The sequence below is a fragment of the Odontesthes bonariensis genome, chromosome 24 (assembly GCF_027942865.1).
Source record: "Odontesthes bonariensis isolate fOdoBon6 chromosome 24, fOdoBon6.hap1, whole genome shotgun sequence".
Lineage (NCBI taxonomy): Eukaryota > Metazoa > Chordata > Actinopteri > Atheriniformes > Atherinopsidae > Odontesthes > Odontesthes bonariensis.
In genome coordinates, this window is record NC_134529.1 from 9,698,396 (window position 1) to 9,723,874 (window position 25,479).

The following is a 25,479-nucleotide window of genomic DNA, read 5'->3' on the forward strand; positions in this document are numbered from 1 at the left end:
ATGTGAGGTTGAGACCAACACATGTTCCGTACACAACAACACTTTACTAAGACATTTTTTGTCATTTCCTGGTCAGGTTCAGGCATTCACATTACTATGTTAGTTAAAGCTAAAATAAATGTAAGTATATCTCCGCATTAACAAATGCCACATGGGCTCATTTTGGGGAGGAGGACAGTCTCTAATTTACTATAAAAGACAAATGTTTAACCTCCCAAACTTCCTTTATTTCATGTTTTAAGTTTCCTCAGAGGCTGAGAAATAAAGTTTTAGTGGACAGTTTTACATATTTCAGGATACCCATTGGTTTAAAGCTTTTTAAAATGAAGCATATTTATTGACGAGGTAAACTAATCTTAGTTTAGACTCTAAAGCCAGTATTTCAATCACACTCCCAATATTTACTCATATTGGTCTGTTCTGTTTTCTTTGCATTGTCTCCAAGGCACTGTCTTAGAAAACCTTGACTCGCCTGTCTTTCTTTCCCTTAAGTGGTATTATAATATTCAATACAACCTTTCCTGGTATTTTAATCATCTGCAAGCTTTTTAACTATGTTAAAATTGGCTTTGTTCTTAGACATTAAGACTGAAATAAGTCTCAGTACTTTTCCATTATGACCTAAAGTGATCCAGGAGTAGAAAGACTAAACAATTAGGAAAGCAAGGGCAGATTCACACACACACACACACACACACACACACATTGTTTTGGGCTGATCCAGAGAATATGACGAAGCATGTTGAACCTACTCATGTCCAATCATACTCGGTCGAGTGTGAGTCCAACCTATGAGGCTATAAATACAAATGGTACCCGGAAATCGAGGCGCAGTCTGACAGACTTCCTGCGGGAGCTCTTTCCCACTGAGCCCAGCGCTGATATGCTTTGACGTGTGACTACAAATAAAGACTTCATTTTCACTTGAATTACTCCGGTCCGTTCTTGAGCTTCCAACTAAAAGAACCGAATCTAACAACTACATGAAATTAAAATAAACCAAATAACAATGAGGACAGTGACATTATCAGAGCTGTAACCCGCAGACACTGGCCTTTTGGGTCTTTTTTTTTTTAGCAACCCTTTCGCTAATGAAGCCACCTCTGAAGCAGCAGAGAAATCAAGCTACAAACTGAGAGGGCCATTCTCACATACAGTATAACACAAGGACCTTTCATTACAATGCTCGCTCAGCTTTCATTTATTCTAATCTGTTTATGACAGCTCCCACGATTGATTCTCCCAGTGCATTGTAGCTCAGTGATTAATCCATCCCGCACATGCTGCACAGCCCATGAAGGCAACACAATACCTTGTTATCTATGTTTGTGTGAATATTAAATAGTCATCCCTGGTGAATATAGCAGAGTGCAATGAAGACTGAGAGTTCTGATAACACCATCTGAAACAATCAACTACTGGCAAGTCAAGCATCAAGCCACTTTTGTCAAGGTTATGTAATTTGTATTTTTAACAGCACATACTCTGTATCCATGACAAAGTTCCTTTGGGACTATTAAGTCTGTCTAATCTTAGATTCTACAATGTGTAGTGTGCCATAGATCACTTTGTTGGTTCGGCTTTTCCATACACATTTATTATTGCAAGAACGCATTAGTCTTGGAAAAAGTCCAAAGATTCACCCTTGGAGTCAAAACTAATTTAAAATTACTGCAGTAAACCTGACCTGGGTACATCTCCATTTGCAGTAAAACCCACAGTCATAATGCATTGTATCTGAAAGGTATACTGGAAGATTATGCTTTCTCAAACTTGGTAAATGTTTAAACAATAAAACAGTGCTCCTTTCAGTACTGTGAGTCCAAATGATTTGAATTTGTTTTGGCACCAAGAAAACAGTTTCTTTCTATTTCTCAACATTCATTTAACTGGAGCCATTTGAATGTTTTGCATGCCTGTGTTTATTGTGTATCTAATTTCTGGATATTCTAGTTGCACTTATTTAAATATTTATTGTATTCACTTGTTGTTTGAGTTTTTACATGTCATCCATCTGTGCATCTGAATTGTCTGCATGTTTGAAATCTTTTCTAAACATGACCTGTTTCTCTCTGTGGGCCGTACAGCAACCTGTAATGCAACACTCACGTATTCGGCATGTAAAAATAATATGGCAAACACGCTGAGCAGCCTTTGTACAAAATTGGTATTCATTTAGATAGGTGTTTTCAGGCCATTGACAAATATCAAGCAGTCAAATATTCCCTCTCTTTTTAACTTTGTTTTGGCCTCCATCAACACCTGAGGGAAATTTCTGACTTTACAGCTGCTTAATGCTCCACCGTGCTCATCAAGCACCAGCTAGCTTGCAAATACCAGCTGCAAAGCATCCCGATTACAAAACAGTACATTTAACCACTTATATCCTCACATAGATCATGCTGAGCCAGAAATATATACCTAGACTGGTCAAGTATAATATAATATCTCGGCTGAAGACTTTATCTAATTTGAGAAAAGGCAAAAAATAATATTTAACTGTAATTGGCATCAGCACTGGTAGCTGCTCTGGAATTACTTATGAGACAAAAGCCATCTTTATTTCAATTTTTTATTCAAATTCTTATTTGTTCTTATTTAAAGGCACCACAGAGCAATGCAAGTGTTAGGGATACCTTGGGAGTTTACAAGTCTTGTTTATAACATCCAGACCAATAATATTTTGTTTGTAGATAAGGTAAATAAATGAACTGATTTTTTTATTTTGTTTGGTATGTCTAACTATAATGATGAATCCTATACTGAAGAAGGTTATAATATGCAACAAATAAAGGTTGATTCAAGTTTGTCATTTTAAGTTTATATTAGTTAGTTGTTTTATATTGTTAGTTTCTCTGCAGCAATACAAAAATAATTGTTGGAAGATGAGACCAATTTATAGTTGCACAGTTGTATATGTTAGTGTGCTCATAATTAATGGATACAGAGAAATGAAATGTGAAGTGTATACTCCAATGCTTTTCCCCAAACACTTTTTCTCTACCTTAATGAAAAAAATTCATGATGTCAAAGATAGATGAAAGTGTGAATTACAAAGGAAAAGACACTTTTGCTGCAGAGAGTCTGACCGCATTTACACTAAGCTTTGAGGTGGATTTGAAATAGTGAAACTATAGCTGTTAAATCACAAAAAGGACATTTGATACTTGACCTTTTCTTATTGTGTTGTTTCAAATAGGCTATATTATATGTATAACCCCACACTGTAAACCACATGATAGAATATCATGTCATTACCGATGTTGGTCACTTTATTAAGCTTTTCAATAAAGTTATGTATATGATATATACAATATTTAATATGTACAATATTTGATATTGGTACCTCAACAAATATAACACAAAACACTAATTGTGCTACAAGTTTCCTACTGGAACTGTGGGTACAGTGAGTAGACAGGGGCATTTCCAGTCATAAGGCGAGCATCTAAAGCTCAGATCTCTCTCTGTGTCAGTTATACTGGGGAGTATCAATGGTTTTATTAATGTGAGGGAAATATGAACAGTGTGTAAATGATGTTATGATGTTATGATGATGACATCTAAATTTAGCTACAGTGGCTGAGAAATAGCTTCTGTAATTAGGTTCTGTATCAATATGCTAATAGCCCATGGTAATTATCTCTGCACACCCACTTTCCCTCTCCTACATATATGGTAGTGTGTTTGGCGGAAAGTTTATATACAAATTCAAGTTGAAACATTAGCAAATAAAGTTGTTAAATACTTTAAAAGAAAATGCCATTATTATGACTCTGAAAGTGCCTAGTTATAATCTCACGGTGCAAACAATGTAAAAAACATCAGCTGACTGACTTGGTTTGCGAGAGATTTTGCTACCTATCTAGCACATAGATTACTGACAAATACTCTCAGTTCTTAGCTCCCTAAGCTGTGGTTCTGCACTTTCCTCCTAAAGAGCTACACCATACACTGTGTATTGATAATGACTTTTTGAGCAATCTATGAACTAAACTTGTGCACCTAAACTGCAGTTGAGAAAATTCAGTTCTTATTCTGACAGAATGGGCATGTAGGTCAAAACCAAAGTGGATCTGTGTTAAATCTGTGTTAAAATCTGTGTTAAAAACACAGATACACTTTGCAGATTCGCGTGTATGCCAGGCTTACATTGCTCAAGGTTGTGCAGACCTGATGCATGTAAATGTAGCAACTATCAGTCACAAGATCAGACATATGATCAGTCAGCTGATTTGATTGACTTGTATCTGTGCTGACAAATCTTAACTGTTCTCAACTTTCCATGCTATGCTAGCAGAACGAAGCAACTGATCCAGAGTTCAGTTTGACTAAGCAAGACATCACCCCGTTCATAGGGAATGAGAAGCAAGATTGTTGACGCCTGAAATGCATAAGTGCAAATCCGGCCTTACGGTAACACACACACATTTTGTGCACATAACATAAGCCAATCAGTTTGACCTGTGAAGCTGTATGCACTTTACTTGTAAATACTATTTTCAAGAGTCTGCACAGACTCTTCAGTCTAAATAAGGCTCCAGCTGTGTGATGACCACTAGCAGTGACAGGCTATAAACATTTTTTATAATGTGTGATGCCCTGTTGAGTTTGCATAGTTAACCGCATAAACCTTTTTGTCACCTCATGCTGTGAGGTGACAGAACTAACCACCATGTCACTGTGCAGCCCACAATTAGTTACCTATCAGTGAATTATGCTCAAGTTGAAAACTCTTGCTTTTCAGTGACAGACAGTGCAACAGCTTGGCCCTGTTTAGCTTTAAAAAGATGTATGAATGTTGCTCCAAGAATATTATAGGTGTGCACTAAATGTGATTTTGATCCATGGTTAAGAGTAGAATTTTTGAGGGTACTTTGGGATGGGAACAGTTGACAAATGCTGAAGAAATGTCGCAAGCCAAGATCTATTTTGCCTGACTAAGTTTTATAATTTTTCAGCTGTACTGAGGCGCATTTCTTTTTATTATCTAGTGGAGAAAAAATACACTGCACTTGTATGATGTAGTCAGCGAGAGATTTTTTTTTTTATATAGCTCACTGCACAGATAATCTGAATGCTGCAAGCTGTGCTGCAAGAGTTGTGTAGCCACCAAAGTCATTGTGACATGAGAAAAAAAGACACTCCTTAAGAAGCGTGAAAGTGAGCGGACAAATCCTGCAACTCAGCACATGTAAGGTTGGTCAAGAGTCTGTAATGCTTTAAATGCCACCTTCATCTTATTGGTTCTGATTTAAGTTTCGCTGAGACTAAGTGCTTCAGGAAGTCATGGATACAGTAAATCACATGCAGACAGAGAAAGTGCTTTTACTGAGTTATTACATATGGAAGAACACAATTACATTCCTGATGCGCAGCTCTGTTGATTTATGGATGAGTCCCTCGCGCTGAGGGTCTCAGAAAGGTGAGCCACAGCAGAGCCAGCCACAGGTAATTTATTCTATTCCCAAGTTTGCCATTTACTTTTCCTCCCCTTCATCCACTTGTGCTGACAACATTTATTCAAACTGTTGTGGCGTATGCTGTAAGCCTAAGAATGAGTCGTGATCAAGACCACAGCAAAGGTTTGGTTTGTGTCACGCATATAAAGTTTCTCAGAACCAGAACTGGTTCTGAAGCTCATATTCTTATTGCGCAGAACATTATTCATTTAATGTGGCTTGCTTCTCTCTTCTGTTCTTTTAAAGGAGAATTTTGCTGAGACTACTGCTCAGACAGCATAAAAGAGATTTAATAATGTGAGTTCAGCTGCAGCAGAGAGCCAACTAGGCCATCATCTGCTAACATAGGCACCAAATTCTCAGACATTTTGTCGCCTCATGGTGCTTCTGCTTGGAATTAGAAAATAAAATTGGTATCCTTTCAACACTCAGAGTTATAGCATATCTATGATAACAAATCATTCTATGGTGCATGAGGTGTGTAATTAGATTTTTTTATCGGCTTGTTTATCTTGAATGGTGTCAAATTCAGATTAACTACTTCCCTGCTAACAAGGATATTATGGAGACCTGGCCATGACAGTTAAGTGTGTAAGGTGACAAGATTTTGAAGGATTGTTTATTTGGGAGGAGTTATGTCTTCCTCTGGGTGACAGATGGTGGTTAGTAAACAGTGTGATGTAATATGTGCATTTATACACACTGAGAAAATAGACTCTAATTGCACCCAGGTGTCCGACAGCATATTATGTCATGATGCGACAATAATCCATCACTGCAGAGGTAAACTGATTCAGTGCAATATAGCAGGTAAAGTAAGTTGGGATCTGTAAAATGTGGTAGAGGTTCACTACAATAGAATGATGAACACTAATTTCCCACTGAACATACAGTTTAACTGACGTAGAATGTAAAGAATAAGATGCAAAACATGTAAAGTAGCTACTAACAACATACTCCAACAACATTTTTTTCAACATTTTATCATGAAAATCCTTTGTGACTGAGGTTTTTCTAAAGTTCCAGTCGGACTAGAGTTATACAGTCTGGAATTCACAAAATTAACTTTTCCTCCGAGATAAAACTGTTGGTGATTTGACTTTACCATCAGTGCAAAGTCCATTTGGAAACAAGTTGTGTGTGTGAGCAAGTTTAAGTTCCAAGTTCAGTGAGATTTTGCTAAAAGAAAAATTATAACTGCCTGAAAAAACTGTAGGACTGTTGGAAAGAATTGCATTGCTCTGCACGGACTTTCACTCATGGTGTGAAAGCTTTCTCCAAAGTCGAGCTGTCCTGGGGTTTGTTTCCCATATTACAGGAATGAACTTGGTAAGATTAATATGATCGGTGCAGTAATAAATCATGGACAAAAAAATTCAATTGACTTAAATAAACCCAAATTGTCCTGAAATCTCTATATTATGCTCTTTAGCTGTTGGGTTCTCCATGTGGCAACAGATGAATAAGTAAGGCGGAATCTAAAATTCATAGAAATAATTATGGAATGCAAATTTTCTTTTTACCATTATGAATATGGTAAAAAAAATTCAGCATTCTGATTTACCCTGCACGATGCAACCGCAATACTACACTGTGTCAATGCTTACAATGATATTTCATTTTGGAGTTAATTTGGAGCTGAACTGAAAAAAGACAGCCAGAATGAACTGGATGTGCTCTATGCCTCAGAAATCAGTTTGAACAATCGATATATTTCTACAGAGGATATTCCAGGATATTCCAAGGAAAAAAGGACCACACAGCCTCAAACTGGTTCTGCTTGCTCAGTTACATGACTGGCTGTTTGATGAGTTAAAGCAACAGATGTTGTGGTGGTGTGTGAAATGAATTAGCAATTTCTGTGTGCATTTTTATTTGCTTAAAGTTGTGAAACAATTTTTTAGGCATTTTCCCGAATAAACTCTTTTGTCAGTGAGCAAGCAAATTTAGGACAATGTGAAATAGTTTGCAGACTAAGCTTAATTTTTACAGAAAATGAATTAAATATACACGCTGGAATGATTGCCTTTGCTTAGCTCCACATTTTTTGCAAAGCAGCAGGAAAACTTGCAGTTAGCTTTCTAGTTGGTGTTATTTCATCAGCAACCAATATACCTAACATGCTACCTGACAGAAAACGTCCCAGTTGTTTCTGTGTAACAAATCATGTGGGCGGTTTTCTTTCTCTAAACTGATTGATATAAGCCTTACCTTCAGGAAATGCTTGGCAGGTGATTGAAAGAAGCATTAGTCTATCAGAAGAAAAAAAATGAAACGATCCGATCATCCAACAATGCTTGGCCACCTAAAGCCTGCCGTGGTTGCCAGTAAAGAATGCTGACTGGTCTATACTTATGTGTATTTGTTGTAAATTGATAGTTTAGAGCCTTGTAAGATAGATCCTCCTGTGGTTGTGATCTTGTAAGTCCAGCCTCCTTGCAAAATAAGAAACTTTAGGCAACTTAAATTGATAACAGTTTAAATTTCAACTGTGATTTTTATCTAATTATTTCTGTTACCCGGGTTACTCCAGGATATCAAACGGCAGCTCTGTAAGAACTAATTCAAGAATTATGTATGAGCAAAAAAAAAACCCCAAAAACCCCAACTTAAATTATGATAATGTAATTAGAAAGGAAATGTCATACTTTCTTTTTGTGGACAGTTTTTGTGAACTGAGTACAGCCATTCAGAGTCTGAGGGTGTCTCTCTTTCAGCTGAGAACAGCAGGCAACTTTTAGTTTCCAGTTAAAACGACTCTCCTCATGTGATTGACCTCCACAACACAGAGGTCCACTGAGGTCTGTTAGTATGGTCCTCTGTGGAAGAACAAAGGCCATTCATTCCCTGTCAAAATTTCTATTTGATACAGAGACAGAAGAGACAAGATTACTGTTAGTGGAACGGTAAGGCAAGCGGGAAGGTGATAATGAGAAGTGGAAGGAAAAGGGATGACTGAGAAAAGGTTAATACATTTTTATACATGAATTGGTTGCTTGCATTTCCAAACGTAGTCGCCCTTGGGATCGAAAGAATAAGTGACAATATGCCTGGAAAAGGTTGCTCAGTCTTGATATTCATGCACCAGCTAGACAGTTTCTTGCAAAACAACACGGATGTAACAGCTGTAATGCCGTTAGGTCGGTGAGAGATTTAACTTACTACTCAAAGGTAGACTGTTGATGGTAGAGCTAAGTTCAGACTCAGAACACGGATAGAAATGGTGAATTATTGCCTTCTAAATCAACTCAAACATGAAATATTTTATTGTGTTTGAAGTGAACATTACATAGTGAATTTTACACCTTGTCACTTTGGCATCAGAAAGTTGTTTACTTTGTCAATATACTGTTATCCACTCTGATTTACAATCCCAAGATACCAACGAAAAGACTATAAAGAATAGTGAAAAGCATAGAAAACTAGGTTTACTTCTTACTTCCAAGTGAGTAAGCAGTAAGCTATCCACAAGTCTGATACAACTCCTGATGGACTCAATATATATAGTGCGGCAATCATGCTTGCAGTGACGTGGAATAACGTTCTTCGGTTTATAAAATAGTGACAATGTCAACAGTTGTCCAGTGTAAAAGAGAGGTGGCGTGAAAATCACTGGACATAGCTTTTGCTCAAACCACTGGGAAATTTCTTTTGTTTTGTAGGGTACAATTTAGTCTTTTGTGGCCTCCTTCTGAGTAGCTGTTGGCTTAGCTCCCCATCAAAATTCTTCTGAGTATTGGAAAAAGAAACCACTCTGTAAATAATATTCTTTTGTATATACTTTTATTAAAACATTATTGGCCTCCAACATGTAAAGAATGTACATAATAATCATAATTATAATAATAATAATAATAGTAATAATCATAATAATAAACTGAACAACATCTTGAATACATTTTTTCTATACCATCATATTTGTGTTCTTTTGTCAATCCTTCAGTGAGGGGTCCTCTGATCTCTGCATTCTCAGACTTCAAGGCTTGAACTAGTTTTGAAGGAATGTACAGTAGAGGAAACAAAAACAAAAAGCATTTACCCCATCATCTTGTTTTGTTTGTAACATTTACATATTTTGTCTCATTTTCAGATCACAACACCCATCAATCACTTGCATCTGTTCTAAAACAACTTAAAATAACCTATATCTCCTGTGCATTCTAGCACACATCCTCAGAACTCGCGTGTCTGCACATAACACACAGACGTACACATACTTTAACACTCACTCGGATGCCTGTAGTGGATGGTATGGTGCTGCTTTCATCAAGTCTTTGATTGTAAAGCTTTGCACTGAATGATGCAGAAGCTTCCACAAAGCTCCTTTCTCAGCAGAACCAAACAATGAAGCCACCTTGCCCTAGTACAACGCAAAGAGCAGATATATGACTGACTCTGGTCATTCACTGCTCCTCCTCTCAATCTTTGCTCCACGCTGAGTGGTATGTCCTTTGGTGCTGGAAATCAAAGGAAATGCCACAAACTCACAGTCAAAAAATGTGACCTTTAAAAAATACAAGCTACTCACTGAGGGGAAACCAACTGTCCATTTTACACAACAAAATGTCACCGGGCTGCACAGTTTTGAGATTGTCTTTTAGTAAAGTTTGAACTTTTAAAACATTTGAAACAATTAAAAACACAATAGCACAATTAAAAACCTTAGTTTTGACTTTGAAGTCTGCACGCTGCGATCAGTCAAGTGTAGGTTTACAGTATATTCTGACAGGCAGGTGATGCTAAAAATCTCTTTTGTGGTTTTACAGCAGTTTGTGTGAGCCTGACAAGAGCAGAATATCATCCTGTCATGCAGCTGATCTCTCTATTCCCTATCCTCTGCTGGAGCTCTCAGTCAGTCTCTAATGGTGCTGAGTCCAGCGCTGGCGGTCATGTGTCGATAACGTCCTGCGCTGGGGAAGGTTCATGTGGCAAACTGGTGGCGTTGGGCAGTGGCTGCGTATGAGTGACAGAGTTCTGCTGCAGCTCTAGCGCCATTGCATTCTGTGGGTGGGGGAACTCCTTGACCTGTCTGCGGTACTCCAGGAAGGTGGATGCCTTAGTGGCAATTGCAACCACATTCTTGCCGACAAAGATGGTAGAAACACGGCTGTCCTGAAACAACACCATGTTTACACCACGTATGAGAATGGTAACCACGTTTATTGTGACCAAGCTGAGGACTGGGTAGAGCATCATCTTCTGAGGCGACATGTGCTCCCCCTGCATACTAATCTCACTGAGCGACACACAGGGCAGGATAAGCAGCAGGATGTAGCAGTAGAAGAACATCAGGCCCTCAGCCCAGATAGGCAGGCCTGTCCGCTGGGGCTCCCAAAGGTTAGCTTGGATATCCAGCAGGTCCAGCAGGTCCAGAGCGACCCAAAACAGACGACTCCTCATGTCCTCCTTCTTCCGGAAAGTTCTCACATATTCCATACTATCCAGAGCCACTAGAACCAAGTATAAGCCTGGCACGCACACAGATAATAGTAACGTCAAAGCCTTTCGTGCCACTGTCTCCAGACTCTTCCTGTCAGCTTTGCAATTCTGGAATACAAAGTAGAGTTTGATCTCCAGGACAAAGATGTACAGAAACCACAAGATCATGGCGTATCCTCGTCGAGCGGTGCGCACCTCAGCGCCGACCCACACTGCCACATATCTTAGAACTATGAGGAAGCAAACATCCCCTACCAGCACTATAATACACACACCAATCTTCCTGGGACCCTGGTTTTGTTCCACCAGGTATGCGTCCATGAAGGCCATGCTGGTCATGATGACGATGGTGGTCAGGCACACGTGGCGTTTGTCTGGGGGCGGCAACACCATGGCGAGGGCACCTGTTGGCTCTCACTGTCAGGCCACGGCTTTTAAAAGCAAAAAATAGAATAGACCAGAAGGGAAAGTGTACTGTGTACACTCCAAACCTTTAAGGTTGGTTAAAAAAAGATATCTAAGGTGCTCTAGATTTTGTGTGCACAGGAGTAACTGTTCAACAACAGCGTGCCCAATATCAAAATAACACTTTCACTCACCGCCCTAATAGTCCAAAGAGGATGATTATTGTATTGTAGAAGCTGAACCCTGTGTGGAGACATGCTAGCTGCTGATTTCTCTCAGGCCATGTGAAAACAAGAGCATCATCTCGTCACTCAGCGCACTTCCATTGATCCAGCTCTGCCTTTTACAGCAGCTACACCGAGGGCACTACACCCGACACACCATGACTGATTGTAATCCACACACAGTCAAATGGAGAATGCTCTCAGAGCACGCTTGCTCTAATAGACTTGTGATGGGATGGTGGGACACGGTGCAGCGGTGAAGGAACGTTTATGGAGGCGTCTATTTTTGGATAAGACAGAGGAGAAGGAAGTGGATGTGTGCATGCGAGTGCTGCAGCTCAGCATATGCAAGGAATCCCTCCTCAAATACTCATATAGATGATGGTGCAGTGTGTGTGGCTCCTTGCAGTCCTGCAGTGTGTGAGTGGGGAAATGGAGGAGAGAAGGGAGAGGAGTCTGCAGTGGCCACAGGCCCCCAGCCGCCATAAATCACGGAGACAGCAGGTCAACGGCCCGTGAGGCCTTGCGTCTGATGCCGGCTTCCCCGAGGGGAGGCTCTTACGCTGGGCTGAAGATCCATCCTTCCCCCTCCTCGTACCACGTGCCGGCCTCTCCAAGCCTAGAGGAGGGAGAAATAAAGAGGAAAAAAGAGGGGAGGAGACAAGGGGGAAGGGTGAAAGAGAAGGAGAAAGAAACCTGTCAGCACTCCTGGGCCATATAACACAGTTTCATTGCCAACGGCCCTCCACATATGAGGAGCCAAGTAATGTGTCAGCTTGGCTCAAAAAGAGCCTGTTTCACTATTGATGGGACAGAACATATTGCACATGTAAGACTGCTTAGGGAGGTCATTACCTCTCCATTGTCTCTGACGATCACATGACATGTGGATGCATGGCTTAATACGCATCCTTTGCACTGTTAATGTATTCAGCATAATGTATTTCAGTTTAATTTTGGCTTTTATATTAATAGAGGATTTATTACAAAAACTTGTTGAAACCAATTTTAAAGTCTTATGTAGTAACTAACTGCTCTCCACTTCTTTTTTCTGCATTAATCTGCACCACATTTCCTTCTCAGCCGAGGGAAATGGGATGAAGTGTTAATTTCCTGCTCATATTTTGTGGCAGTCTGGTGCAGTTTCTAAACTGAAACTTGGATATTGCTGCATTTATAGACTATGATTTAGACTGAGTGATTAGAAGGCACAGATATGAAAAGTCCTTTTATGGTGCATCTGCTGTGTAAAATTGTATACATTTAGTCTGTCATGCTGTTCAAAGTTTAAAAATTCTCATCTGGATATTAGGACTATTAGGACAAAAAATGATTTATGTTACTTTTTGTCCAAACTTAATTAACACTCTCCAGTTCCCCTCTGTTTTTGCTGAATGTTGTTTCAAGGTGTTTCTCTTTTGAGCTGCTTAGTATTCGAACTGATGTGTGTTTTGAAGTGTGTGACAGGCTGGGTTGAGGAGGCTGAGGGAGCATCTTTAAGAATATCTAAATATATGTTTATATATATAAAGTGGCCAGATGCCAGCAGGAGCTCACCTTAAGCATTGGCATCGTTCATTAATAAAACACCATCTAAACATGAGAATGAACAGAAATAAGGCTGAGTAAAAGACAGTTAAAAGTGTCAGTTGAAAGAAACTTCACCACATGCCTCAAGTTTGTAAGGAGAAATTTTTCTGCTGCTGTTACCTATCTGCTCCGGCTGTCACTCTATCATTCAGGCTGAACACGTATAAATCAAATTAGTGTTTCTGTCAGCTCAGGTACCTTTCAAATCAAGACATGATTGTATCACTCAAAAAGCCCTGGCAGTGGTCCTGGAGACAAAGTTTGGATGAAACAAGTCACTTTGAAAACTTCTGTGATGTAGATATCCAAAAATATTCTCTCATTTTAGAAAAAGGGGAATTAGGGTAATTTAGTTAATGTACTGACCCAGATAGAAACAGAATGTAAGTAATATTCTTTATCTAACTCTAAAAGTTTTTCTCACAGCAATACTGACAGCTTTCTGGGTATTTTTTAGCACTACAAAGCCAGGAGCTAATAGTACTAATAGCTAATGACTTGGAATATTAAAAACTTTAACATTCTGATGCACATGTTCAACATTTTTGGCGATTGGACTGTCCAAGAGAGAAATAAGACTAACTTAAAAAATTGATGGCTTTGATTTTGACCTCATTACACTAGTTTCATGGAATAGTGTTAAATAATCCCCAAAAAATTATATGTAAGTTTTTGATGATATCCAGAACAGCTTTCCAAGTGTTGTTTATCAGTAGGATGTCTAGTTTGTGTCCAGCATGTCTTATATTTTTCCAAGAGACTGGGACTTGGCTGCCAGATCTCCAGGTAAAGATATTTTGTTATAATAGGTTACTAAAGTTTCTGTTTTATGCAAGCCATAATGTTTTCCAGTCCTCAACCAAATAGTTTTTAAAGCATAAACTTTATCAGTTACACAATGATACCTTAGAATTGAAAATACTTTATTTATCCCCTGCGGGAAATTCTTTCGCCACCAGTGCACAAATTACAGTTTAAATATATCGAGAGTCAAACAGATAAAAATGACCCAAATTTGCAACACCCCCCCCCCCCCCCCAAAAAAAAACAATGTACAAAATTAAATAAAAAAATAAAATATAAGCATAGAATGAAAGAAGATATATAATGACATTACGCAAACTGATGGGCCATCTCAACAAAACATCATGCTTCATTGTGTATGTTGTTTGTTGCTGTCAAGTTATTTTAGAAACTAATGTCTTCTTATACAGGGTAAATATGAAAAATTACCCAACAGCCCGTTTTTCTGCTTTCGGCAACAGCTACTCATATAACACCCAAAGGCAGATGTAAATGCAACACCCATTAGGCGCTCCCTGTTTGTCATCTGACATTTTCATCTTAAATCATTTGCCGCAGTCATCAAGATGTTATCTACTGTAAGCAAGCTTGTATGACACTGGGCTGAATATGTCTCTCTCCAGGCATTGATGAAAAGCCTAGAAACTATTCTCTTTTCATTAGGTGATATTTAGATGTGAGTCAACAAATTGACCTCTTTTAGTATTCTGCGATCTGTGAATATGCAAATGAGCTCCACCTTTGTCCTCTGTTGCTTGCCGAAAAATGACAAGAAACAGAAAAAAGGTGCAAAACGTTTGTAGATCCTCTCACACCAAGCTAAAACAAATAAACAACACTAATATAGTTTTCCTATGATTACATTAGCACCCAGTCAATCATGTGCTGCTAATTGTGAATGTGTTACAAACGTAATCATTGGATAACCCTGAACTTTTTATCCCTACCTGCATGCTGACATGATTTGATTGATTTCTTGGATTTGTATGAAACGCTGACAATGTGAAAATGTATATTTCGAGACAGTGCCATTGAAACACTGCAGCTGCAAGATTAAAATGCTCAGTGGCAATGCTGTCACTCAAGTAACAGCTTCTAGCATATAAAAATCTCCATTTAAACATGATATAGATGTAAAAACTTCAAATCATTTTGAAGTTTTAGACTCCTAAAAGTAATTTTCTGTTTGTATCCTTAAACTTATGCCGCTACAGTTGCTGAAGCCAACAATGACTGCTCCTGCTGGCTGTGCCTGGTGACTAAGCTGAGCCGTCAGTAGTGATAACACAAAGAATGCGGTACATAGCCAGGCAAAAAGACCATGTGTTGGGACTGATTGCGTGATGTTGAAAACTATCTTTGTGTGAAAAAATACGGTGGTATTCTAATTATCAAAAGTATCATGGTAGTCTGAAAAGAAAGTTGCTAATTCCATCAACAAGTAATAAGTTGACACTAGTTATGAAAGCAATCCATATATCAATCAAATCTGGAACCATGTGGTGGACTGACTCACCAACATTGCTATTCTTATCAGTGGACTGCAAGTATGGCTTAAAGTTCTTCGCTGTTTTTCTGTTGAATAACCTTTTAATATTTCATGTTTTATTGATTAGTTATAAAACTTTAATAGGCTCTTTAGAGTTGCCAGATTGTGAAAAATCTTACTGGCTCATGTTCATCTTCAGTTTGTTAATGATCCATTTGTTCCCCTGCCCTATCTCATGTCCACCCCGAACAAACTGACAGTCTTTTAGAGGGCTACTCATGTGCTTAGAGAACCAGAGTTACATCTTGAAACTCTATGGCATTTTTTATAAAAACTGAATATAGCACACATTACTTTACAAGGTCAAAGAGCAAAAAATAGTGCAGACAAAATAAAAGAATCATTTAAAGCAATAGTTCCCCAGCCCACAGGCTACCTACCCTACCCAAGCTTTATGCGACTTCCATCCAAGCTCAAAGCACTAATGGACTGTGTTCTGAATGTAAAAAAACAAACCATCAAAAACCTTGAGACAAGGGACTTAAGAACCGAGGAACTTAAGAAATACGATCATATTACATTTAATAAAACACGTAGATTTGCAATGCGGAAACAATTTTCTAAAATTCGAAATGAGTTCAATTATCAACCCAAATAGAATAAGATTATATTAAAAAAGAAGCATTGCTTCCATTTTACAAACTACATCAGAGAGAAAATAAACAGACAAATCAGTTCGTAAAACACAAAATTAAATTAAAGTAAATAAATATAAAAATATAATTCAGTTATAGAACAGACAAAAAGTGTCTTTTCCAGTACATTGAAAAGATATGCATACAACAAAAAACAAAACCAGAGAAAATTCATGATAAATAAACAAATACATGCTGAGCAGTGCATATCTGTAAATATTTTACGCACTGTGAGATTTACTCATGAATTTTTATCAGCAGTTCAGAAAGCGTAATATTAGAAACTGCTCTTGAACCTAATTAAACATTCAAGAGTAACATAAATACAGAGTCATTTTACATGCCTTCATAGTTGTGAAGCTTGACACTTGATTTGAAGAAAATCTAACAAGTACCACAATAAACCAAAGAGTATACTGAGCAATAGGACGTGAAACTCACTGAAATACATTAGGGAGACAAGGATTTTAAAGCAATGTTGAAAAAGAATATAAAACTGAAAGACTATAAAAGAAAAAAAAAACATTTAAATGGTGTTAAACCCAAACTATGGCATCATTTAATTGTCTACATTAGTATTAATTTCTTCCCTGTTTGCAGACTTTCTCTAAAGTAAACCATTAAGTTAAGAATTAGTTACTACACATAACCTCATTATAAAACATTGGTGCCAATGTTTAAAAATACTAAACAATTGTCACAGCTTCTACTTTTATCAACAGCGCTGGTTTTAACCAAAGGAGACCAAAGCTTAATTTGGCTGGCTTGACCACTTTCTGAACATTTTAGCAAAAGCGATGTTGATTTGCATTATTGTGGCATTCATTGAAGTCACTATAAACATGCATTGCAAATTATTCCTCCACTATATTTATTTTTGTTATTCAGTGTTCGGTTTTAAACCATTAAGACTAAGTGAGCTGAAGATATGAGAGATTTAAATAAGCGATAAATAAACATGACTTTGTTTTTAGACCTGCTGTGCGAAAATATTTCCAGCAATATTGGACTCATTGAATGTGATGCACATTGGAGAAGCTACCTTTCAACAGAAAAACACCATCCTTTAAAACCAATAACTGCATTGTGCACACCCAAAGAGGACACACAGAAACATTCAGCTCCAACAGTGCCTTGCAAAAATTTCAATAGATGCCCTTCGGGTGTTGAAGAAAAAATATAACATGTCCTCAAATCAAGGGCTGTCAGTGAAAGCCCAGTGTAAGAGTGTGTCACCAGAATGAACCTCATTTGTAATCCAAGCATGGATTTGAATGTTTAAAACCCATTATGTAGAACAGCTCCTAAGTAAGAGATTAAATTCATAAGATGGTGATTAATTGACTGATTAGCAGAATGCTCCGGATCATTAACATGCTATAAGGAGGACTACTCCCAGATATACAGGGCATCACATCATCACCAAAATGTCATTAATTATCAAAAAAGACTTTGAGATTGTTTCCCTAATGAATGGATTACAGCTGGCGTGTTAATATGAGAGTGCTAAATTGGAGGGTCTGAACCTCTGAGGAATTATGATTTCAGCTGGAAACGTGGATCCCAAGATGTCAGTGGTATGACTGGGTGTGAATAACCAAACACAAAGCTGATGAACTTCGATAAGAGATTAAACATAGATTAGGTTATGGTTTATAATTTCTGCCTTTGTTTTCTGTGAAATGACAGCAGAAGTTTATTGCTCTGGTTTGCTTCATAATGAATAAGTCAAGGCTGAAGATCAGTCAAGGATGTAAACGCAGTGTTAAAAGAAATTACCACTGCTATGAGAATGGACAGCTTTGACGTCTATATTTCACATCTTTGCTTGACTTTTTTTCCCTGTAAGAGCAAGGGGCCTCTGAGTATAGCATGCTGTATGTGTAAGCTCTCCTTCCAGACTTCAATTACAGCGTATTAATTATGGTGGACTATAAATAGGCGACATGAAGGGCTGTGAACTAGCAGGACAACATTTTTTCACAGAGGGAGGCTATTATTGTGCCTGTGGTCCAAGCCATTATCTTTCTAACCAGCCTGAGCCTTCTTGTCAGGGAGTTATTCTAACTGTTGGCCTCCCTGACTGGCCACAGGGCAGTTGGGCAGCAAATGACATGATACGTTTTCAAATTTGGTTTTTTTAATTCTTCTAAAATTAATGGAGAAGATCTTTTTGGGGTTAAAGGACAAGACAGTCAGTACATGTGGAAGGACAAAAGTGTGGCACAAGACTCTTAGAGAGTAAAATCAAATCAGAGCCTTCTACATTATCTAAATGGCTCTGCTTCCAGGTGCTGCTTTTAAACATTAGCATGACAACTATTACCTTTTTGGCAATGACTTAATTAAATGGGCTCTGGCTAGATTGAAGTTTTTGTTTTTTGACACAGCCACTGAGTCGATGAATAGTGAAGACTTTCAAGCCCTGAGATACATTTTTTAAGACTCTGGTGCTTGTGGAGCTTGTGCTTGTTTACAGCAGCAAAATAATTTCAACCTGCAACTGTCGACTATATTCTCTGTTACCTACAGGCTTCAAAGAAGACTGAGATGTTTGTGCTTTTGGGTAGCCATATTGTTATGCATTAAATGTATTGTATTACATACCCAAGTCTGTTTTCTCTGCTTGCTTTCACTGTCCCCTCTGCTGCTTTAAAATCCCAAGGATGCTCAAATGTTTCCGTCAGTGTGAGCAACACTGCAGCGGGACAGCACCAGTCTCCAGAGTGGGCCGTTTTGTCCAATATTTATGTCAGGTTGTCTTCATTAGGGCCAGAATGAGAACCATATGTTGTCTTGGCTGCCAGCCATATTCATCATCTCAGCAGGTGTTCTGCACTATCTTTTGTGTTACAGTACAGTAAGTGCTTGGCTGGATTTGGGAGAGGCGGCAGATTGCTTCCCCAGTACACAGAGTACAGCTCATCTTAGCTCAGATGAACAAATGCTATACACATATAACCCACATGCACTGCGTACGCGCGTGTGTGCATGCATGACAGCTTTCAGAAACTTTCAGCTTGTCTTGCCTGAACGATTTCTGACAGGATTCCAATCTGCTGGTCACGTTTTAATCCCATCTTTCATGGCCCGATAATATTCTGTCACCACATGCTGATAAGATATATCCAGCTCTTATTATAACATTGTAGAGTATTTTATCTCCAGATCCCGAGTACATGCTGAAACATGTCTCATGTTCCCTACTGGGACCAATAACCCACCTGGCTACATTTGAACACGTCTGCTCAATCTCCCCAGTTGCATTGACGAATGTGTGTGACATCTCCTACGTGCTCAGGACATTTTCTTAATGTATTAAAACCACCAGACTCAGCTTCCCTCACAGGGCTTAGCCTGGTCTGCAACGCATTATTCACAGTGAAGATCTACTGTATCTAATGGATCACTGTGGACTGTATTTGAATTCCAAGCACATCTACTTTGAATTTTACTGTCATCTTCAGCAGGTTCAGACCTGTCCACCTGCTTTGTGCAATTCAAAGGCACATGCCTCAGTTAGTCATAACTAGGGCTGGGCGAGTTAACTCGTTATCATCGCGTTAACTCATTAATTATTTAACCCCGATAAATATTTTATCTCGCATTAGCTCAGGTTTTATTATTTATTTTATTATGGTAAAAGCCTGTTGCTCACAGGCTTTTATTTTGTAAAAGTTTGTTGCTGTCTGCTGCAGAACTGGAAAAGAAAGTAATCGGCGGATCCACCAAACATGGAGAAGGGTACGGAACTTTTACTCGGCCATTTTCATTTTAAAGTTCTTCCAGACGGCGGAGTCGACAGAACCAAAGTCATCTGTAAACACTGCCAAGTTGAATTGTCTTCTCACCGTAGTAGTTCCAGTCTAAAATATCACTTAAAGGCAAAACACACAACTGATAGCAGCAAGTCATTCAAGGAAACAGACAGTGGAGCGAGGCTTCTACATAAAAACGACATAAAAATGCTGATGTTAAAAGTGTGTTTGCACAACAAATGTTATGGCACTTTCATTCATATGGCAGCACATTTAAAATAAAACTAAATGCTAAAAGCTATACACTACTTTTGAATTCATTTTTGGATTTTGCGTACAAATGCAATTAATCGTGATTAATCAGGGAAATCATGTGATTAATTAGATAAAAAATTTTAATCGTTGCCCAGCCGTACTCATAACACAATATACCAAGTTGGTATGTTACTAGCTGCTCCTATATTCCCATTCTCTTGTATTCCTGTTATCTCTGCATAATATGCCTAGAATTGCTCACAAGGTTTCACTGCGTAAGAATACCAAAAAGGATCTGAAACCAAGATGAGTGCTGCACTTTGAGCGAAGCTCAGTTCACCATCCATTATGGTTGATTGAGCTCGATGCTCACTCTACTTTGCCACGTCACATTGTATGTGTGTGATAAGCATTGAAGGTTTGTTTCAGACTATGACTGTAACTTACCCAATCATTTTTTGGGCTGTCTTTGCTTTTAAGAAGCCATGGGTGTCAATCAAATAGTGCTGAAATCAAACACACCACAGATAACAAAGGATAGGTAGTAAACTGCTGTGCAGTTTAGGCTCCCATAATAGTCATCGTAAAGGTTTAGATGTTGAAAGCAGCACAAAAGTGTTTTCCTGCAACTTAGCCCTCAGTAGCAGAGACAAGGGGCTTTTCAACTTGACAGGCGTGTCTTTTTCTCCCCTGCCAACTCTCAAACGGCCATAATGTGCACAGCATCAATCAAAGCGTATTCTTTATTCACAAAGCTGGGGAGAGGATCAAAGGCACCGTGCCATAGCAAGTCATCATCAAAGTGAAAAGCAGCCTTCTGGCATCCCACCCAGTATTTAGTCACTGACACAGGGGGTGAAGATGACAAGTTGCCCAATGTATATACACGAGACAAGAAAAATACTTTTCCAAAAGGATACGATTCAAGTGGCAACATTTGAGATGTCTCACTTATTTTTGTAGTGTTTTTTTTAATGGCATGAAACCCTAACAAGACTGTCACAAAGTGATGACAGCGTGACTGCTTGATTCATTTATTTAAATCATTGCGGCGTCTTATTAAGGGTTTCTTTTACCTGCCTGTCTGGAAAAAACGGACCCCAGGTCCTGCCTAAAAAGACACTGCCTAATATAGTTTGAGGGAGTAAATCTGGAAAGTTTATTGTATAATTAAAAAGTTCAGGTACAGTAGCTAGAAGACTGCTATTAATCTGCTGGAGGTTGATGTGACCATTGCTTTCCGACAAGCACTGTCATACACGATCTGTTGCATTTAGACTATCACTAATTATGCTGATTTCAAATGGATACCTCTCTAGACATACTTCTGTAATAACTAAAAATATCTTTTTAAAGCTTCATCTTCTTCTTGTGTTCTGTTACAGCTGAGCTGTAACCTAAAATGATCTTGTTCTTCAGAGAAGATGATCCAAGAACTGACATTTAAGTCATAGTAGTGATACTTTCTTCAATGATCTTTAATGCTATTTTAATAATCTATCCTGCAGGACATCCTGTTAAGGATATTTTAGTTCTGGCCTGGGATTTGTTTTTCATTTGCTTTACTGCTGCCACTTGATAATAATCTGCTATTGAATTATGTTTTGGAACTCGGAAGTTTTACTTTTGCTCTCTATAAAGCCACACAGGTTACACGTTCCTGTGAGTCAGAGGTAATTAGAATAACAAACTGTAAAGTTGTGAGCCATAAAACTGGTACCATGCTGAGAAGTAGTACAGAGTAAAGTGAGGATTCTCTATATTACATTATACAATGTGATTTTTTTTCGTTGTTTAAAAAAATCGATTAGTCCAGCTTTAAAGATGAACATTGGCAATGTTCCACCTGTTCACCATGGCATTTTTATGTAGCTTGATACTTATGCAGAGGAAATGGGAACAGAATTAAATAAATCAAGTGGGAATAAACAATATTGCTGTCTTTGCAAAAATGGTCTGATACGGGATAATATTGGGGTTATATTTAAGATTTTTTGCTACATTATTGATAGATTGTGAGAGGCCCCTGTTGTCAAGGGCATTTCAGTTGACCCAAAAAATTTGCTTTTATACCCAAATGTTCTGGAGCCTCTAATGTTCCTGTTAATTTCAACCAAAGAAACACAAATTGGGGTCAGTGCAGCAGAACCACATACAATAAACATCTCAGCTGCTTTGTTCCAAGCCTAAATTCAAGCAATAATAATAATCTTTGCTTCCGTTTAATAACTTATGTTGCTAAAACACACCTTCAAGCACATACTTCCACTACCCTTCATACTGATAATTGGATTGTCCCTTCAAGTGACTGGTGGACGCCCCTTCATTTTTTATATTGAGGGCCACAAAAGAGCATCAAGTGCCGCAGTGATTACCATTGCCCCTCATCTTCACACTCACACACACTCTCTCTTTCTGTCTCTTTCACACACACTAACACACACACACAAAAACACAGACTCAGGCAAACAGCTTTGGTATTGAAGCTGTACCATGCTAACATGCTGTTATACACTCCTGTAGCACTGAATTCTCTCGCGTACCAGTGCAAGAGTTTAATATTGATTTGCCCATGTGATATCAGCTCTCATTTTCATTTCTCTAATGACAGTTTGGGTGTGATCAACCACAAAAAGGAGCAATTTTCATCCAGCGGTTTTACAGGGAGATCCATTTAATGTTTGTGTCAATAACCCATCCCCCTGCTCCCCTTTTTTCCCCCTCTTAACCTTAGTCCTCTGCCTTGCTTTGCAATTCCTCCTTCTGTGTTCATTGTGGCCATGCCTTGTCTGGCAAACCTAAAGGAGGTAGCATCCATACCTCATTCCAATCATTCTCTCTTTCTGTTTGCTCACATCACACCAACTTGAGGGCAAAAAAAACTTCCCAAAGACATTGAAACCTCACAGGTTGTATTCAGTATTCAGCTTTTGTGCTCATGCAGCAAGCACTAATATTCATCCAACTGTTGCCAGTTTTATGCATAAAACAGATTTTCACTATCTTCATAGGGAAAGGTATATGGAGATAAAGAGCGAAGAGATTAGACTGTGAAAGAAGGAAAGAGGGAGTGAGACAAGAGAGCAAGGGGTGCTGTTCCATATGACTGAATTAAAAGCAAAAAAGATTTGATTCAGGGAGGATTTGAGGAGCTGCAAATTAACTAAGGGTTAAATCGGATAGCTTTCCAGAGGAAACAGATTTGAATATTGGCAGCCAGGGATTTATGACTCGTGTGAAAAATAGGCAAAAGAAACAAAAAGGACTCTTTCACAAGTCATTTAATCTCACATTTGGACATTCTTTTGATGGTGTGAGAAATGTTCCTCATTTTAAGGGTGCTAGCTTTTTTAAACCAAATCGAAAATCATTCACCTTAACTGGAGTTGTTTGCTGGTGTAAGAGACCCCTTGTCACATTCTGTTCTTATGCTTTATACTGATTTTGAAGGGAAGCTGGGTTTTTGACAAAATGCTGCAAAACCTTAAATCATGTCTTGGGGTAAGTTGTTTAGTAAAGGCATTACAATGAAATGGAGAAAAATATTTTGTTTAAAATGAGCCAACTATATCAAACGCGATACACACAGTGAGTGCGGTGTGTTTTTTGGTGTGACTTGTTTAAATTTGCCTAATCATTATGCAATTATAACCTTATCAAATAAGAAAATATTGTCAAAACTGATTATCTTTTATTGTCAATCCTTTTGTGAAACTGATTTAAAGTTGATGCTAAAATATTGTTATTATTTTCTTTGTGATTTCATTGTTCTTTGTTTTCTTATAAATAAAGGTTTACAAGCTATTTTGTGTCTTTGTACGTACTGAATCTGCCCAGCAATAATAGTTTTTTCATGGGATAATTAGGCTGTTGATTTCAACTATTCATCTGTCACACACATTTACAATAGTAATGGGTAAATTACTTGAAAATTTGATCAAACACTGAGTTGTTGTACCCTAATGTAATGGCGTCACCAAGCAGGACAGTAGTTTCCCTTATGTGTGATTGAATGTTTTTGCAAGATGCACCTTGACCCGATGCTGTTGGTAGCCAAACAAACTTCTGGAAGAACTCTTGGGGAATATTTTTACAAACTTGTATAGAAATGACTGCATAAGACATTAGTGTATTGTGTAAATCTATGATTCCCTTCTTTAGATCTGCAGAGTCAAGAGTCAAGTCCTTTCACCATCCCATTGTACTGTGCATTGGTGAATCCAAGGAAGGCTGTCAATCCAAACCTTTTGTCACAGAGACAATCGCAATTACCGATGGGAAATTAAGAAGCCTTGGCTTCTTTTAGCAAAAAGTACAATTATGAATCTGAGAGTATTTCTTTGTATATTAGAGCCTGTATGTATAATTTGGACACTGTCCTGATTTCAGAAATCCTGAAATTAATAAAACATATGCATCAAATTCTTGTTTTTTCAATTCTGCTGCAGAGAAACAACAAGTTTAAACAGTTTCCAAACCACCAGAACCACATGTTGCATCCTCTATCTGACATGCAAAGAAAATATTTAACAAGACACTTGCTGGCTTCAAAGCAACAAGCTCCCAGTTTAGACGCATTTCACTGAATATTAATAAACCAAATGACAGCACACAGCACCCCAGAAATCAAATCTTCATTTGCAAGCTATGAGAATCACATACACTGGAGCTCTGATTAAAACCCAGGTGATTCTTGAATGTAGATCTTTTAGTTGCATTTATATATGTATATTCTGTTTCATAAAACATAGACCGGACATGTACCCCCGACATCTCTTTGATTGAGGCTTTGATGTACCTTTACTCAAGGCTAGCATGTTTTTAAAACCAGTCTCTCAGTGAAACTACAGACATGGAAGTATAATAACAATATATAATGATACTATGTAATTAAGAATGATATAAGATGATAAATTCTATTTATGTAAACCATTAACTTCTGAATAAAATTCTGACTTCTAATAATCATCATTCTGCCCAGTCCATTTAGAATTGCTACATTTAAGTCTCAACAGTTATACCAACTTCTCACTTATAGATGCCCTTTTATTAACATCCCAGTTGTTTTTTTTTCCTTTCTTGTGTATTTTCCCTCAAAATATAAACACAGCTTGACTTTAGTTGTAATGGTTAAAGCGCCAAAGTTTGTAACTTTAACTAGTCTTTAAAGCGTTAAACCACCAGTGACTGGACAGGGACATTACAAGGGATAATCCGATTTCACGAGGGGCCAGTGCCCCTTTGACCCCACTCCTAGATCTGCCAATGTAAGCATTAAAAACAAATCTCAGCTTGCATCGGTCATCTGCTGAGTGACTATTATATGGCTATGAGAAAAGGAATGAACGTGAACCCAAG

At 38.2% G+C, this 25,479-nt stretch overlaps 1 protein-coding gene across 1 annotated transcript in view; it reads right to left on the reverse strand.

Annotated features, from left to right (window-relative positions):
* Positions 1–9,268: 9,268 nt before the first annotated feature.
* Positions 9,269–25,479, reverse strand: part of tmem121ab (transmembrane protein 121Ab) — a 48,411-nt gene continuing 32,200 nt past the window's right edge. Inside the window, exon 2 of the mRNA XM_075459089.1 lies at positions 9,269–12,149. Within this exon, the coding sequence (XP_075315204.1) occupies positions 10,350–11,294 (945 nt within the window). The 5' untranslated portion in view covers positions 11,295–12,149 and the 3' untranslated portion in view covers positions 9,269–10,349. The remainder of the gene's footprint in view (positions 12,150–25,479) is intronic.